An 18,061-nucleotide genomic window follows, 5' to 3' on the forward strand; every position below is an offset into this window, starting at 1 on the left:
AAATGTTAATATTAACAGTAAAGTTGTTTTCTAGTCTGTCAGGGAAACTCGCTGGTACATCCCACACACAAACAATAACAAGAATACCCACATACAACATAGCCAAACCACCTTTTAGATTAAAAATTTGGAATAGTTAAAGTCCAGATCTATGTCTTATTTTTATTCATTCACTTCTAACACTTTTTAAATGGCTACTATTTACTGCAGACTGGGTTTAAATACAGGGAATAATTCAAACCAGGTCCCTAATACACTGAGAGTTAAAGGTGCTAAACAGGAAACAGGTTAACTAGTATGAGTGCTACAAACATCTAGAGAGCTGCGGACATCTATTAGGCTGCCATAATAGCACCTGGAGGACCAAGAAAGGTGTTCCAGAAAAGGGACTCTATTGTTCTCTATTGTTGCATAACAAATTACGACAAACTTAGCAGCTCACAATTGCAGTCATTTATTAATGAATAGTTCTGCAGGGCAGAAGTCCAGGCATAGTGTGACTGAGTCCTCTGCTCAGGATCTCTCTCCTCTGCTCAGTGTTCTCACCAGAAGACCTAAGGAAGAATCTACCTTGAGGTTCATTTATTTATGGTATAGAAGATTATACAGGAGATGTACATGGGGTGGGGGGATCACGAGATTCCTATGGGCCATTTAGGAATTCTGACTACTGTTAAGGGCAACCTAAAGAAACTGAAGATGAGGCAAAGGGAGCTGGAGACAATGAGGGCAAAACTGATATCATGAGTCAGGAAAGAGCATGTAGAGTAGGGGGGGGAAAGTATGTATGACTGGACTTGTCTTCCTAGTCCCCAGCAAAGTAACCAGGACTAATTTGCCAAGGAATGAACCTACCAAGTTACACCAAATTGAGCTAGCAAGTATTTACTAAGGGCTTATTTACTTATAGCTGCAAGAAAAAAGCTAAGAAATTTCTTGTATTTGTACTAAACCACAAGGCAGAACTGAGGAGTGACAAACTACAGGAGACAACATGGACAAAAAACGAACTGGACATTAAGAAAACGGGCTCTTATCCTGTATCTCTTCTAAATATAAATGACCAAATCAAACAAACTCCAAGGGCTTCAGTTCTGCCTCACCCTCAACAGAGATGATTTAATTACTTGATTTCTAAGACCCCTTTCTAGTACTAACTATCCTACAAAATGGAAGGCATGGTTCTTGCCCTGAGGCAAATTCTATTTAGCAAGTTTAGAATGTAGTATTAATTCATGCTGTAATCTAGACATTGCTCTATCAGCAGTAATATTAAAAAGACAAATCAACACAGAAACCTATTCTAAACAAGGAATTTACCCTCTTTTACAAATTTAATGGTGATCAGATACCCTTATGCTAAGGTTTACTTGCTTTTCACAATAAAAAAATAAAACACCAAAACTACATATCTTTTAATATTTCTTTAAAGTAGGCTCCATGACCAAAGTGGAGCTTGACCTCAGGACTCTGAGATCAAGACATGCATGCTCTACTGACTGAGCCAGACAGACACCCCCAAATTATGTATCAATACCAACTCCTGTTAGAATTAGAGGAGGTATTGCCATCTATGATGGGCATTTTAATTATCAAATATAATACTACTGTTTAGAAAACTAATGTCCAGAATGCCTATTTCAAAAATACTGCTGGACTAAAACAGAAAACTTCATTTCAGAAAATATGTAAGGTATAAATCTGAAAACATACAGTGGAATGTCAGTCAGTTGTTTTAATCAAAAAAATTATTTTTAATGGCTTTTACAGAGCTACGTATGTTTTAATAGGCATATTTGCCAGAGTTAAAGAGACAGAGCTGACAGTCTGGGGAGAAAGGGGTGAGAATTCTCAGAACAGAGTAAACAGAGAGAAAGGTTGGTACTCCTAGAAAATCCCACAGATCTGTAGATTATCCCCTTGGGTACTCAGCTAAGTACAAAACAGCACATGTATATAAAAATACTACCTAGTCTAGCGAAAAGAAGCATCCAAAGTAATTAAAGCAATGTTTCTCAACTCTTTTCTCCTTATCACCCTGACCCAGGAGGTTTTTTGAGACTTTTTCTTTTTCTTCCCTAACTGTCCCCATGAAATTTTACTACTACTGTGTACCTAACCTCTAAAGTTTGGCTCTTTGGAGGGCCATAAATCATTGTAACAATATGGTTGATCTTTCTCTCACACATACACACATACATACTCACAGCAAAAAAACAAATTTTGCCAAGTTGGAGGTGATATTATCCCCAGCGAAAATACATGGATTTTGAAGGAACAGTGCTTGAGTTGCATACTGGGAAGTGTCCTGTTCCACAAGCTAGCGTGAAAAACTCGAATTTCCTGGAGCACTGGACAGAATACTCAAGAAAAACTCACTTCTGTACAGCAGGTTTAGCACTTTTAGAAATTAAATAACATTTATTAAATTTATAAAGTATAAATTTAACACCATAAATAAAAGGCCATCCTCAGCAAAATTTCAAAATTTGCTGAGAGAAATTAAAAATGACCTAAATAGAAGGAGAGCTGTAACTTGTTCATGGTTCAGAAGACTCAGCACTATTAAGATGTTAATTTTTGCCAAGCTGACCTACAAATCAACACAATCCAATTCTGCTCCTAGAAACTGACAAGCTTATTCTAAAATTTATATAAAAACACAAATGACCTACCCAAAAGATTTCTGAAAAAGGTAGTAGTTGGTGATCAAGACTTATAAAGCTATACCATCACAACAGTACGGTACTGGCCTTAACAACACACTTTTGATAAAGATATAAAGACAATTCAGTGAAAAAACACTCTTTTCAACAAATATTTTAATAAATGTATATATCCACATATTAAAAAAGTGAACTTTGGCCTATATTGTGCATATATTGTGCATAATACAGATTTTTTTTGAAGATTTGTTTGTTTATTTGGGAGAGTAAAAGAGACAGCACACACAGACAGAAGGAAAAGCAAACTCCCCGCTGACCAGGAGGCCCAACACAGGTCTCGATCCCAGGACCCTGGGATCATGACTTGAGCTGAAGGCAGACACATTAACTGAATGAGCCAACCAGGCGTCCCTAAATAATATACAAACATTAACTCAAAACAGATTATAGATCTAAATGTGAAATTTAAAACTATGAAACCTCGGAAGATACAAGAAAAACTACATGACAATGAGACAGATAGCTTTTTAGATACAACACCAAAACCAAGATTCATAAAAGAATGAATAAACTGGGCTTCACAAAATTTAAAACTTCTGCTCTTCAAATAAACTCTTAAAAGAGAATGGAAAGACAGCCACAGCATGAGTCTCTGTATCCAGAACATATAAAGAACTCTTAAAACTCAAGAGCAAGAAAACGATCCAATTAAGAAAAAAAAAAAAAACTAGCAAAAACACTTGAAAAGACATTTCACCAATGAGAATACACAGATTGCCAAGAGGTACATGAAAAGATGATTAATACCATTAGTCATCACTGCAGTGCAAATTAAAACTACAATGAGATACACTGTCGGATGGATACAGTGCATCCATTCTATTAGAATTTTTAAGATGAGAAAAGACTGATTGTACCAAACATTGGTAAGAATGTGAAAAAACAGATTTTCATATCTTGCTGGTGGGAATGTATAATGATACAACAAATTTGGACACAGTTGGCAATTTCTTAAAAAGTTAAACTACCATATGGTCTGACCTTATAACTAGATATTTACCCAAGAGAAAGGAAAGACTATGTTCATATAAAGACTTACACAGAAAGGTTCATACTAGCTTTATTTGTAATAGATGAAAAAGAGAAGCAACTCAAATGTCTATCAACAGCTCAGTGGATAAACTATATTCACAGATACAATGGAATACTAAGCAGAAAAGATACTACTACACAGAAAAGAATAAACTGTTAATATGTGCCACAGCATGGATGAAATTCAAAATAATTATGCTGAATAAAAAAAAGCTAGACAAAAGGAGGATATATTGTATCATTTCATTTATATAAACTTCTTGAAAATACAAAATTAGCCTACAGTGACTAAACAGATCAGAGGTTAGGGGCAAAAGGCATCTTTTGGTAGTGATGGAAATGTGAACTACCTGGATTAAGGTGATGGTTTTATAGGTATATGCATATGTCAAAACTAATGAAATAGTACAATTTAAATATATGCAATTTATTGTATGTCAATTATACCTCACTAAAACTTAAAAAAAAAAAAAAAAAAGCTGAGGTAGTAGCTAAGACCCAACAGACCAATTAGCAACTTCAGTTCTGTCTAAAATTTAGGACAGAATTTATGACATTTTGCTATACTATGTTAATATAATTATATTACTATGTTCATACGTAGTAAGTATAAAAAAATCATCAGCATTATTGTTGAGTTTACAAGTAAAGATACTTTACTAAAAATATCGTTTACCCAACACCTATTTATATATACATGTCCAGTAAAATTACTCCAAAGAACTTAGACTACACTTAGTCTATTTGGAAAGATGATAATTTGTTTAATAATTCAAAATAAATACAAACATTCTAAAATTTTTGCATGTCCACTGAAGCAGAATTTTTGTTTTCTTGGATCCCAATTTTTTTTCCAATTAGCAAGATTGAAAATGATCCAAATGCTCTCTAAAAGGGGGACTTCTAAAATAAATTACATTATAAACAATGCAAAACTATGTGGCTACCAAGACAAATGAGGAAGCTCTTATTACTAACAAGGACTACTGATATACCACATTCCCAATATATACTCTCCAAATATACTGGGGATGAAAAATAAAAGATGCAGAATGTGTATATGCTAAATAAAAAGCAATACATGACTGGAATATAAAACTAAGCCACCATCAGTTTCTAGCTGCAAAAGCAGCTGGTTTCATTTAGACAATGCCTTCTTTGTTTCAGTACCACCCAAAAGCCATTTAGTCACCATGACATTTAGTATTACATACACTCATTTATAGAACTTTGGGGAAAACTGAACACTGGTCATGAAAACTTAAAAATCTGAGGCTGGAATCTAAAGGCACGGGCAAGAATAGAGGAGAGGTACCACTTCTAGGCATGGAGAAACTATTGGAAAATTCTCTCCTGGGTGTTAATGGAGTTGGTTCTTCTTTCCTCTTCACTCCCTCCTTTTAACTCCATGTCCCATGGAAGTCAGCTGGAAGTTGGGTGGGCACACTTGAGATGGGGCTGAGAGTTATGGGTTCCAATACTAGCAACTGTGAGTAGCTACAGAAGACCATGTACATGTGTACAGTGTGTACATGTATACAGCTTTAGGACAGAGAATACGTATGACCTCAAATCCTTGAGCAAAGAGGTTAGGAGCTTAGGAACATCAACAGCTTAGTATACTGGCAGCCACCAGAAGTGACATATGACCACAAGAAAGACTGGCTGAATATAAGAGCACTCCTTGCTCATTTCTAGAAAAGACTAGAGAACATGGTGAAGGGTGGGTGTGTGTGGAATTTCAGGCAATCTGTGTAAATGGAGAGTTCACTACTTTGTGTTAACTGCCAACAATATTATTAAAATAATAATGAAAACTAATGATATGCTTCTGCGATATGTGTGTATGTATGTGTACTTGCTAAGCACTTCATCTGACAAAGTAAAATCAACATCATTTCAATGATCCCAAAAGGTATTTTTGAAAGCTTAAAAGATGTTAATAATTTGAAAGGCTATTTTGACAAATCAATCCCCAAATATTTTGAATGACAAAACTAAATTCAGGAGTGAGTAAAATATACAAAACAGCATTTTCAAAAATATTAAGTTATATGATAGATATAGGCGAGATCTACTTATTGACTAGCTTTTAGATCAACTCCTTTGTGTTTAAAAAGGGTCACTTACCATCTAAGCCTTCCTCTGATTTAAACACTAAAAACAGCACTGGCTAGATTATGATTACTCCTAGTTTGATATTATTTTGAATAACGCTTTTGTCTAACAAAAATTTGGCACCAGGAGGCTTATGTATTCCTTGATTCACAATGCTGACATTTAATAGCCCTTGGTATCATGAAAATTAGGATCAGGCTTATATTATAGTTAAAAGGTAGGAATCCATAGAACATGGCCATAACTTCTAGGGGGGGAAAAATCTACTTTTGAACCATTGCAGCTTTATGGCTATAAAGAAAATATATTTCTCTTTCTCCAATTTACTTTATTTCCCCAGTCACTATCAAGTCTGACACACGTTAAAATTCCTGTTCTGCTATACTTACTGATCCTGGACATGTTCAACTTTTCTGAGTTTTAGTTTTGTTAACTACTGGTAGAATGGAATGTTAAACTACCAACTTTATGAGATTGTTGTATGAACTGAATCACGTAAGATAAGAACGCTTAGGCATATAACTATCTCTGAAATAAAATTCTGTAATTAACACCGATTTTTACCACTCTGGATAGAAGAAAATTTCTATGTGTAGAAAATAATTTTCTTTCAAAGTCAGACCTTTCCTCTGAAATGTGTTATTAGTATTTCAGACTAAATCATTTGGACTCCACAACATGGCATTAAATCCTAGTAAATCCTAGGGCAATGATATATATAATAATAATAATTATTATTATTTAATAATAATTAATAAATAATAAATAAATATAATTATTACTTTGACTTTATTTATTTATAAAGATTTTTATTTATTAATTTGAAAGAGAGAGAGAGATCATGAGCAGGGGGAGGGGAAGAAGTAGACTGCCCTGCTGAATAGGGAGCCTGATGTGGGGCTTGATCCCAGGACCCTGGAATCATGACCTGAACTAAAGGCAGTTAACCAACTGAACCACTCAGGTACCCTTGGCTATGTATACTTAGAAATATGAAACCTTCTGGGCAAAAGCAGGTCATTCAAGGTCATTCAGAATTTTTAGAGCACCTTAAATTTGGAGTGGGAAAAAAAGAACTGAAGTTCATTATTATAACCCCACACATTTACAAAAGAAAAGTGAGTCACAAAGAACTTAAATGGATTTGGTCAACTGGTATATACAGGTAATAAGTTAAGAAAATATGAGTACTTAGGTCTAATAACTTATATTCCAATTGTTCTTTTACACTATGTAATACTACTCTGCCTTTATAAATTTTGACTGTTTTGCCTTTTTAATTAACAGTGCTTCTTCCTTGTCCAAGTGACTTTAATTTTTTGAAAAGTTTGCTATTTCAACTGCTTCTAGGCAATCAAAAATCTTCTATCAGGTTACCTATCCAAACAACTACTTTATGCCTTCCTATGAAAATGCTGATTTTCTGCATATATGTAACGGCCAAAAATGGCCAGACAACCAGTGATGGTAAGCTTCAATTCCTGCCCCAGGAAATAAAGCAGGTAATAAACAATGATTGATCTAAGCAGGAAGTTAACCCCATTCTACCTTTGTTGGTAGATGAGCGTTTAGAGTAAGCTAGTAACCAAAGGAACCTGAGGAGGGAGTTTTGAGGGGATTTTGGAAAAGATGATTTTGCTTGATTAAAAAAGGACACTTACAGTAAAGGTCCCCTTTCCACTTTCTTTGGTTGTTTTTCGTAAGCATATAATGCAGCAGTCTTATCTACTACGAGGAGAAAGCTAAAAGTCTCATAGAAAAGCTCATCCAGAGCTCTGAAATTACTGTCTTAACCAACCCCAAAATCACCTTGTTCTAGATTAAATTATATGAGCAATAAACCTGTATTTAGTTAGGCATTCAATTATTTGTGGTCCAACTTTAGTATTTCTAGCGAAATCATCTTACCTATAGCTTCTACAACAAGTCTTCTTTCTCAGACCAAATAATATAAATGCATTTTAAATTAAGAATTTTGTTAAAAATCAATTAGGTGCATTAGTAAAAAAAGATGTTACTTGGTGGTCCACAGTATCCAAAACTTCAGGACATGACTGAAGAAACTAAAATAATATATCTAAAATAATACAATGTTTATTATGTTTATTCAGCATAGAAAGAAATCTGAATTTGTATATCCACTCTAAAAATTTATAAAAATAACTTCAAAACCTATAAGTTTCAAAAAGATATTATTCTCAGTTACTTAAATTAACTTTTGAAAAACACTACTGTCACACTGACATGAAGCTTAAATATTTTTATTTTTATTACCTATCAAGAGTCATTTTATATGACAAAACATTGTTTTACCAAATATATACATTGCCTCTTAAAAGAAAAAATTTACTATCTTGAATTAGAAAAATGGCCACAGATTTAACAAATTGTAAAATATATGACAATACTCTCAACTACTAAGTCACATGAGAAAAGACCAAAAAATAGCCATAAAAAAAAAAAAACCTTGTCAAAAACCCATGAATCACTGAAGACCACTGAAGAGTCACCCACCCTCAAGAAGGGTCAGCTGAGTTGAAATACTAAGTTTCAGAGTAAGGGCCCAAGCGAGGAGATGTTAAGAAATGATGGTTAAAAGTAAGTTAAGGGAGGAACCTATAAGTAGAGGATAAAAATCACAAATGTTTGGGGGTCACATGCTAGTGACACATAAACAACAGTTCCCAAGGATATCACACCAAAATAAACTGATGCTCAAGATGATTGAGTATTTTTTTTTAATTTAAAATAATTTGATTAGTACAGCAAAAGACAGTGCTGGCTATAATGAGACTTTGTAGTGATGGAGACATTAATCATGGTAAAGAGCAATATAGAACAAACTTCCTCACCAAGATAAGATTTGTTAGCACTATTAACACTATTAAGAAAACAAGAAAACAAAGAAACCCAAGACTAGAGTTAAACAGAACAGAAAGCCATTTTCTTCCTTTTCATAGGTCTATACCACTAAAATTATTTTCTGTCCTAAGAAAAATAGATTTCTTTAGGACACCCCAATTATGTAAAGTAACCAGGCACTCCATTTAAAATATGTACATCATGAATTAGGTGCATGTATCCAATAAATATCAACTTGAAGTCAATTCACTTAGGAAGGTTTAAAAAAATATAGCATTTCTTTGATCACTTCCTAATGTAATAATGAACCATTTTAACTGAAGATCAAATTTATTTGGATAATCCAACTTTAAAAAGATAAATACTTTTTCTATCTACTTAATATTACCACAGTAGAACTGTATGAAAGAGTGTGAAGGAAAAGATGAGACGAACTTGCAGGCTTTCGTAGAATTACCAATCATTTCATGTCATCTGTTTTGGTGTTCCTATAGCAACTTTCTGACTCATGACCCCCTCACCACAATAATTCAGAGGACTGACTTACATATGAAAAATGTATTGTCAATGTGTTTCCAGTGTCAATAACACACATTAATAAATCTGATCTTATTACAGTAAATTACATATTTTTAGCCTCAATTTAGTAAATTAAAGAAACTATTGGCAACTAGACAAACACAGAGGAAATTATACATATACCCAATGTGTCTCATGTCAGTCCTGCACATTAAATGCACTGTACCTTTCAGTTTGGAGACTTTAAATACGTCTTTCTTTATTGAAAGACTCAAACAGGGGCGCCTGAGTGGCTCAGTGGGTTAAGCCTCTGCCTTCAGCTCAGGTCATGATCTCAGGGTCCTGCGATCGAGCCCCACATGGGGCTCTCTGCTCAGCAGGGAGCCTGCTTCCCCCTCTCTCTGCCTGGCTCTCTGCCTACTTGTGATCTCTCTCTCTCTGTCAAATAAATAAATAAAATATTTAAAAAAAAAAAAAGACTCAAACAGATGAATCTGTATATAATGCTTACAATGCTTATTTACAGAAAACAAATTTGATTTCAGTTAAATTAGATATATTATAAACTTAATAGAAATGTCTTTTATTTAAAGTTCACAAAAAAGAAGCCTCATCCAAAATGCATACAAGTATTTAACAGTGAAGTCTCATGTTTACAACTTATTTCAAATGGGATTCAGAAAAAGAAAAAGAAAAACCACATGAGTGTGGTTTTGGCATAATTATAAGAGGGAAAGCAAATGTGGCAAAATGTTATCAATGCTGAATCTATAGGGAAGGTATATGGATATTCAGGGTATTTTTTCAGCTTTTCTGTGGAAAAATTTCCAAGTAAAAAGCTGGCAAATAAAGAACCCTCACTGGTTCCTAGTTCTCATGTGTTACATTCTTTATCCTGAATGTATGTCTAGCCCCTTTCTTTTGAGGCAATTACGTTAAGACCCTTCTGCCTTCATTTAAAACAACTGTTACAGAACTGTGTTATGTCTTTTTAATGGAATCACAACTCTAAGAAACCGTTTTTATACATAGATTTAAAGGCCAGTGTCAGTGAATTGTTTTACCTGAAAGTTAACATCTTCTTTCTTAAATATTAGTGCCCGAACTTCATCAGGATCTCCATTAAATATAGCTTGCACCAGTGATGGCTAAAATACAAGAAAGCAATAAAAATATTAATCACACTGTATGAGTGATTCTAAAGGTATTTACACATAACTTTTAAACCTAAATTTTTTCTTCTCTTTAGGAACAATAATCAATTTGGCTTCTGACATTAACCAAAACTTTCATGAAGTCAAATCATATGAAAATACAGGATTCCCCCCGAATTAAAAAGCCTAATTTTAAAAAAATGAATTCAGTATGACTAAAATTAGGTAGATTGTAAGCCCAATCAAACTTTATTTTTCGTGAGAAGTCTTTTGTTTATATATGTGTGTATACATATGGTAAAAACAAAGTCTCTTCCAAATACAAGTGTGACATCTCAACATCTACTTCTGGAACATAAGTTGTCAAACAAGCTATTCCTAGGCCACACTGAAGCCCATGAAGGTAGGCCTCTTTGGAAAGTTCCATTTGGGGCATTAAGTAACTTGCATGGCTTAGCATTACATGTTATACAGATAAAAATCCAAGAAAGAAAATCTAGCAATTGATTAAAATCACAACAATCCAAAGACTTTCAAAAAATATCATCTACCTAAAAAACACAAAGAGGCAAACACGTGTGTATCTAAATATAACAATTTCTTAACAACAGTTTCTCTCTGATAAGGTATCATATTATACGAGTCAAAAGAAATCAACCGACAACATTAAAAGTAAGGTTAAGGATGAAGTCTGATTCTTTTTCATATAAAAGTGCTAAATGTAAATACATAAAATTCATTACAGAAAAGGCTGTGCCTCGGTACTGCTAGCAGGAGCTCTCCTAAAACATACAGTTCCTCATTCTTGTTACAACAGTTTTTGAAACCACAAAATGAAAACAGAAACGTGGTTGCCAGAACAAGCCCCAAGTTTTCTTAAAAAAAAAAAAAAAAAAAAAAAAAAAAGTCTTTTCAAGAGAGTAAGAGATAGTAAAGTCTGAAATGTTATCTAAACATCTAAACAAGTAAAAATCAGAAATGTGTGCATTTTATACCCAAGTAATATGTATCATATTTACATACTTATATTGCTTTATTTGGGTTTTTAATGAAACTAGCGGAAACCAACTTGTTTATTCTTAAAAGATAAAATTTATCCTACTAGTTCAGTAGAAGACAGTAAACATAAATTCTCATATCTTACCAATACACTTCCGGAAGGTGGTGAATGTAGGGATTTATTTTCCTGTGGCAACTTAGAAATGAATGCAGGAGATTCATCTTCTACCTCCTCCAAAACAACAATACACACTCGACTCATTCGCTCTTTTAAAAGACTAAATCCCAAGCTATGTGATAAAAGTCACAGTTGGAAGAGCACAAGTAGTTTTTCCTCCTCTTCTGTACAACACTTAGGATCATTCTCTGAATAGCGCAGCTGGTTTTTTAAAGTTAATAAGTACTATCAGAAAAACTGAGGTTTAAAAGTATGACTAAATAACATAACTTCCTAAAAACAACAAAACTCTATTATTTTCTGCTGGGTTACTGTAATACTTAAAAGAAATGTCACATCAACATGTCAATAACGAAAACGAAGTCCAGTACAAGCTCATTTAAAAATATTTTTCCCCTACCAAAACAGTCATAATGCTCTCTGTCTCACAGAAATTTACTTGCTTAAAAAGATCATTGTTTGGGGTGACAACACCACACAATACAAAATGAAATGAGAAACAATTACTGTGACAGAGATGATTACAGTTATACCCACTCTTGTCTGCAAGGTCATATAGTTACAAGTAGCTGATTTGCTTGTAATTGGGGGGAAAAAAAATCCCACTATTCTGTTTCCACTTCTAACTTGTCTTCATTTCTTCAGCTTCTAGTTAATGCAGATGCTATCCAGAAAAAAAAAAAAAATCTACAGCTCAGCACAAATTCTTAGAACGAAGCTCAGAGGTTGACAATTTTTTCTGTGTTTGGGAAAGAAAAAACAACAACACTCTGCATTAATAGCGAAGCTGCAGTACATTTACATGCGATGAGTCAGACTACAAGAGACAATAGGGCTCTTGGTACTAGAATACAGCTTGAATAATCCAGATATCCCATATAATAGAAGAAACACAGATAGCTTTATTCCCATCGATAGCACAAGCAAGGCAGAGCGTTCATTCCTTCTCCATCAGGCAGTTGTCTGTGGCTGCTCCAGCAAAAGGGCACAGCACCAGGCAGAAATAGTGTTAGCAGAAGATCCTAATGGAACAGGCAGGCTGTGAAGGAATTAGAAGGCATCTGAGCTCAAATTACTGCTTCAGGCTTTTCATTTAAAAAAAAAAAAGAGAGAGAGAAAAGCCCAGTAGTTTATCATTCCAGTGTTTCCTTTGATCTCCACATGAATACAGCTTCCATTAAATAGTCTTCATTCACAGGAAAAAACAGCAGACTGTGCATCTTCTTTGAGCCAACTATTTTATTCAGTCATCTGCTCTGTGCCAATATAGTTTCCTTCCACTATAAAAACCGCTACAGTTATCCTTTTCAGTACATTTCAGATGCTTTCCGTTCCTCAGATGATCTTGCAAAACGCCACTGATACCTCCAATGAGTAGGTCCTTAAAAAATATCTACGGAACCTCAGGATCGGCCCCACAGAGGCATTCCAACTGAGCAACAGTCTGAATAGCAAAGACTGCAGAACCGCAGGATGAAATGCCTAGTAATGCTCACATGTTACACTTACCAGAGATCTGAGCTACTGCTCGGGATGTAACTTCCTCTAGCAGGAGAAAAAAAATAGTGCATTTGGACAGCCTTCACAATTAGAAGGTTCATGCCAGTTCTGTGACTAATCCAGATCAAACTGAAAAATTCTATAACTGAAAAATGAGTGCGCTTTTAACATTTTCCACTAAAAGCCACAAGGAAATCTGGTGTACTGCCTCTGCTGACTAACACTGGTTTTAGCAAGTAAACAATTCCAAACAGCTTAACTGCTTTCGTATGTTACAATACAGCAGATGTTTAACCCTATAATGACAGCTGCAATAAGAATGTCTGCAGTGAGCCAATAAAAGGGAAATGAAGGAGTATTTAAGAGACTATAAAAACACAAATCTAAGATTTTATTCTTATTTTTTACCAAGATCATTTTTTAATAAAGCAGATGTATTTATTTTCAAAAATGCAAAGAAGTTCAAACAAAGAAATTTAAGATTTACTAACAATTTCTAGGTTGTTAAATTTAATCTATCAGGTCATATATTTAAGGGAAAAAAATAAACATTTCAAAATGCAAAAATCCTAGCTCAAAACTTCTATGGATCATTTTCATTGAAGAAATTAAATAATTCTACCTTCCCATCTGGAAATGGAATAAGCCTTAAAATCTGTTAAATAGCTGCATAAAACTATTGTTTAAAGTCCTTAGCATTAAATTTCTATGTCAAAAAAGCACAGGGTAACATAAAGAAAGCAAAGATTCTCCTTCCTCTATAAAATTTCCCTAAAGCTATAAATCAGGTGTCAAAAACAACCAATTTATAGTTGTGTTTCCCCTTCTTTCCCTATTTACTAAACAAGTCAGATATTTCCAACAAAAAATTACATAAACATACCATGGTTTCCCTTCAAGCTTTGTTCTTTCTCCTATCAACTAGCACTTTTATTCATAAATGAAATATTTTTGAACATTTATGACAAGCTGTTGTACACTCTCATTTAATAAAATAACCTTATGGTTACATGTAATTAAGAAATAATTAAGTATTTTATCCAAAGGCATATAAATTAGTAAAGTTGTGCCTAATTCCAAACTTATGGCTCTTTTAAACAAATATACATATGAATTCCCTGTTGTGTTTTATACTTTTGCCACTCAGTTCCAGAGTCTTGTGACATACTGGAATTCTTCTCAATGAAATCGTTTGTACATGTACCCCCCCAACCTTCCACTCTCAACATCTTTGCAACCTGTAATACTAAATACTAGACTGTAAAAGTAATCTTAAAGGACCGGTAACCTATAATGGCTGTGAGAAGTTCAGATAACAAAGGAATATACTATTTATGACAAAACTATGAAAAAAACCTATGAAAAAACCTATAATCCTAATATAACTGTATCAAGATACTAAAATATGCTAACAATTCACAGAGCTGTATTTTAAAACCAAATTAAATATGTGAAAATATTTTGACATATAAAATGATGTTAACCATCTCCACATGGCTAAATCAAAAATATCATCTTGATATGTGAAACATGTGAAAATGAAACCACTATGGTAACAGTATCCTCTATTCTATCTTCAGCATTGTTGGGTTTTTTTTCCCCACCCCAAACAAAATCTCTTTTTATATAGGCAATTTTAACTTGTTTCAAAGTATCTAGTATATAAATTCACCCACTTAAACAGGTACATCCTGTCTCTTGTTCTACATCAACTTCCACACATAGGTTTTTCCTGGCCAGAGCACAAGCTCCTTGAAGGCAGGGACTACGTTTTTATATACACCATGCACACATAAACATTTCCCTTCCACTTTCTTCCACTTACAAACGATTTCATTGAAAAGAATTCCAGTATGTCACAAGACTCTGGAACTGAGTGGCAAAAGTATAAAACACAACAGGGAATTCATATGTATACATGAATACATATATATTAAGAGTAACACAGGGGTGCTTGGGAGGTGTAGTCACTTAGCTTCTGACTCTTGGTTTCAGCTCAGATAATTATCTCAGGGTCCTGAGATCAAGTCTCACAACAGCTCACACTTGGCCTGGAGTTTGCTTGAGAGTCTTTCTCCCTCTTCCTCTGCCCCTCTTGCTCATGTTCTCTCTTTCTAAAATAAATAAATTTTTTAAAAAAAGAGTATATATATTATGCACACACATACACACACACTTTAATCAGAAAACACATGAGGCACTAAAGTGCAGTAAAGTGAGTTTTGTACTTTTAGGAGGTAAGCAACTTAACATGCAGAAGTTGACAGGATATGAAACAATGATAGAGGATGACAGCTAAAATTAAGGCCCTCAGGAGTCAGCCTACCCTGGAATTCAAATTCTGATTCCATTATTGATTAGCTGTGTCCTTAGGCAAGGCAAATTCCTGGAGCCTAAATTGTTTCACACTTATAAGAATAATAATCTCCAGAGATTTTTATCCAGGAGAAATACATTAATAGCATCGTGACTGATTGAGAACATAGGCTTTGTAGGCAAACTGACTGTGTTTAATCTGCCTTCCCACTAACCTAACTATAACCTTGAACAAGTTACTTAACCTCTCTGTGTCTCATTTCAACATTTATTAAAGGACATTTACAAAATCTAGTTTGAAATAAAATGAAGATAGTCTTATTATGATGGAGATTTAGGATAACAGAATGATATCCCCTGTGAGGGCAGCGGTAAATAGAGGACTACTAATGATTTCTCTCCCCAGTGGTGAGGTAATTCAGACTGGTGTCAGAGACTGCAATTCAGTTGCTAACTACAGCACCCATCCCCAACCCCACCCCCAGTTTTCAGGCCTCTTAATGGACTGCTAACACTGCAATAACCAAATTAAGCATTACTGAAGTTACCAAGGGGAGGAAGCAGTAAACTTAGGCAAGAAGTAGGACTAGGGGTTTTACCATACTACTGCATTCACTATATTTTACAGTCTAAGGGAAGAGAAAGGGTAAAGATAAATGGCCCAAGATAGCCTATATAACCAAGAACAGGTGAAAAAAAAAAAAAAGATAAATACTTCATTATTTTTTATTATTTAAGCTAACAACACCATATAGCACTGTTTTATACCTTCTCCTGAATAAGAACAGTCCCCTAATTTATATCTTAAAGGCCCCTAAGAATTTATATCTTAAAGGAAAAGGAGATGGTCAATAACTACTTAAGAAATTAAGAATGTACAAAGTATATATGATGAAAAATTACTGATAAAGATTGGGCAAACTTATATTCAAAACAATTTTTTTTTCCAGTTGAACAATGGCAAAGGGATGTGATTTTTTTTTTCTTGAGGTACTTACTTTTTAGGACAAATTAGACTTAATTTTTAATAAGCCAACAAATTTAAACTCTGACAACTTCATAATCCTTCCATTCTTCGTGCTAAAACGTATCCCAACAACAGCTTACTCCTATTCTTCACAGAATCATGTAACAGTAAAGCTGGTTTAAACCTTTAATGATAAGATATTAAACGTCCTGAAAGATTTTTTTTTAGGTTCCTAATTTTGTTACACCAGAATTTCTTTTCCTGACACAAATCATTTTTTCTTTCTTACAGATTCAATCCAAAGCTCATCTTATCTGTGCTCCTCCATATTGATCTGTGACCTTCATACTGATTATCACAGAAAAGGAATTTTACTCAGGCTGTATAAAGTGGCTACTCTCTGAGTATTAAAAAATGAAAAGCTTGTGGTGAAAGATGGTAAGGAAGTGGATTTAAATAATGTTTTGAAACATTTCTCATAGTTCAAGAATCCTGAACAATCTTCTTGAGCTAGGTTTCATCTGCCCATATACTTTAGAAAAAGTCCTATGAACAGATTTAAAAGAAAATGGGGTAGAAGAATAGAGAAGGAAAAAAATTTTTAAATAGCTATTCTTTAAGGTTATTGGTCAGGTTTCCCTGTTCTTCGTACAGCCACCGAAAAATGACATTACGTATTTTTAAAATGCTGAATTCAAAATCCGTATAATACATGCATATTAATTCTCTGCACATAATGTATTTACAAACAAGGCTAATTTTTAAAATGTTTACCCACCCATACTTCCAAAATGGCTGACAACCACTGTTATCCAATGATCTCAAGCAGTCTGATCCCACTGGTATGTTATAATGGTAATAACAAATTGTTCACCCTTTATAACAATATAACTAATACACATTATTAATGTATATTGTTAACATATATTAATATTACCTATTATTACTCTGAAGTGTTCTTTACAAAGACCTATCCATATTCTGCATCCATTCTTCCCACCTTCCATTCAACTAGAACATTTAATTTTTAGGTAAGTTCAGAGCCTCACAGAACAAAGTCTCCGCTTCTCAACCTCCCTTGTAACTGGAAGCCACAAGACAAAGTTCTGACCAGCACTTTTAAGTAGAGGTGTTAGTGGTTTCCTATTCCTACAAGGACAAATGGTATATCCATCCTGCTTCCTGGAACATGGATGACTTGCCACCATCCAAATCCAAACGAGGACCAGAATCTAGGGTGGTAGAAGAGTATGCTAGAGGGGATCTGGGTCCCTTCAGGACTCAGTGGGACAGAACTGCCATAAAACCCCTAAACTGCCCACTTCCCAACACTTGTATTACAGAGAAACAGAATTTCTACCTTAAGTCAATCTGCTTTTGAGTCTCTTAACTTTTACTCAGACTTCAAGCTAACACTAAATGATAACCTTACTCCTCCTTCAGGCTTCAATCAGTGATCCACATTTTAGTACAGTATACTTAAATTTTCAAGAAATAAAATGGATTATAAACATTAACTATAACAAACTGTAATAGAAACAATAAGCAGAAAACAGCTTAAGGAACAACTCTGCTATATTACTGGGTAAGCAAAGAAAAATAAGTGGAGGGAGAAGGAAACAAATATTTATTACAAATATTCTCACCGTGGGGTGCGACTCTTGATTTTGGCTCAGGGTTGTGGGACTGG

The 18,061-nt window shown here is 34.2% G+C and overlaps 1 protein-coding gene across 7 annotated transcripts in view; it reads right to left on the reverse strand.

Annotated features, from left to right (window-relative positions):
- The window catches only part of ANKRD28 (ankyrin repeat domain 28), a 205,301-nt gene that overhangs the window by 110,833 nt on the left and 76,407 nt on the right, over nucleotides 1-18,061 (reverse strand). For 3 of the 7 annotated variants that reach the window (XM_044252504.1, XM_044252505.1, XM_044252502.1), the window contains one exon: nucleotides 10,322-10,405. In XM_044252504.1, coding sequence (XP_044108439.1) covers nucleotides 10,322-10,405 — 84 coding nt within the window. The other 4 variants (XM_044252506.1, XM_044252501.1, XM_044252507.1 and 1 more) reach the window with 4 other exon arrangements.

This window comes from Neovison vison, chromosome 6 (genome assembly GCF_020171115.1).
Source record: "Neovison vison isolate M4711 chromosome 6, ASM_NN_V1, whole genome shotgun sequence".
In the NCBI taxonomy this organism is placed as follows: domain Eukaryota; kingdom Metazoa; phylum Chordata; class Mammalia; order Carnivora; family Mustelidae; genus Neogale; species Neogale vison.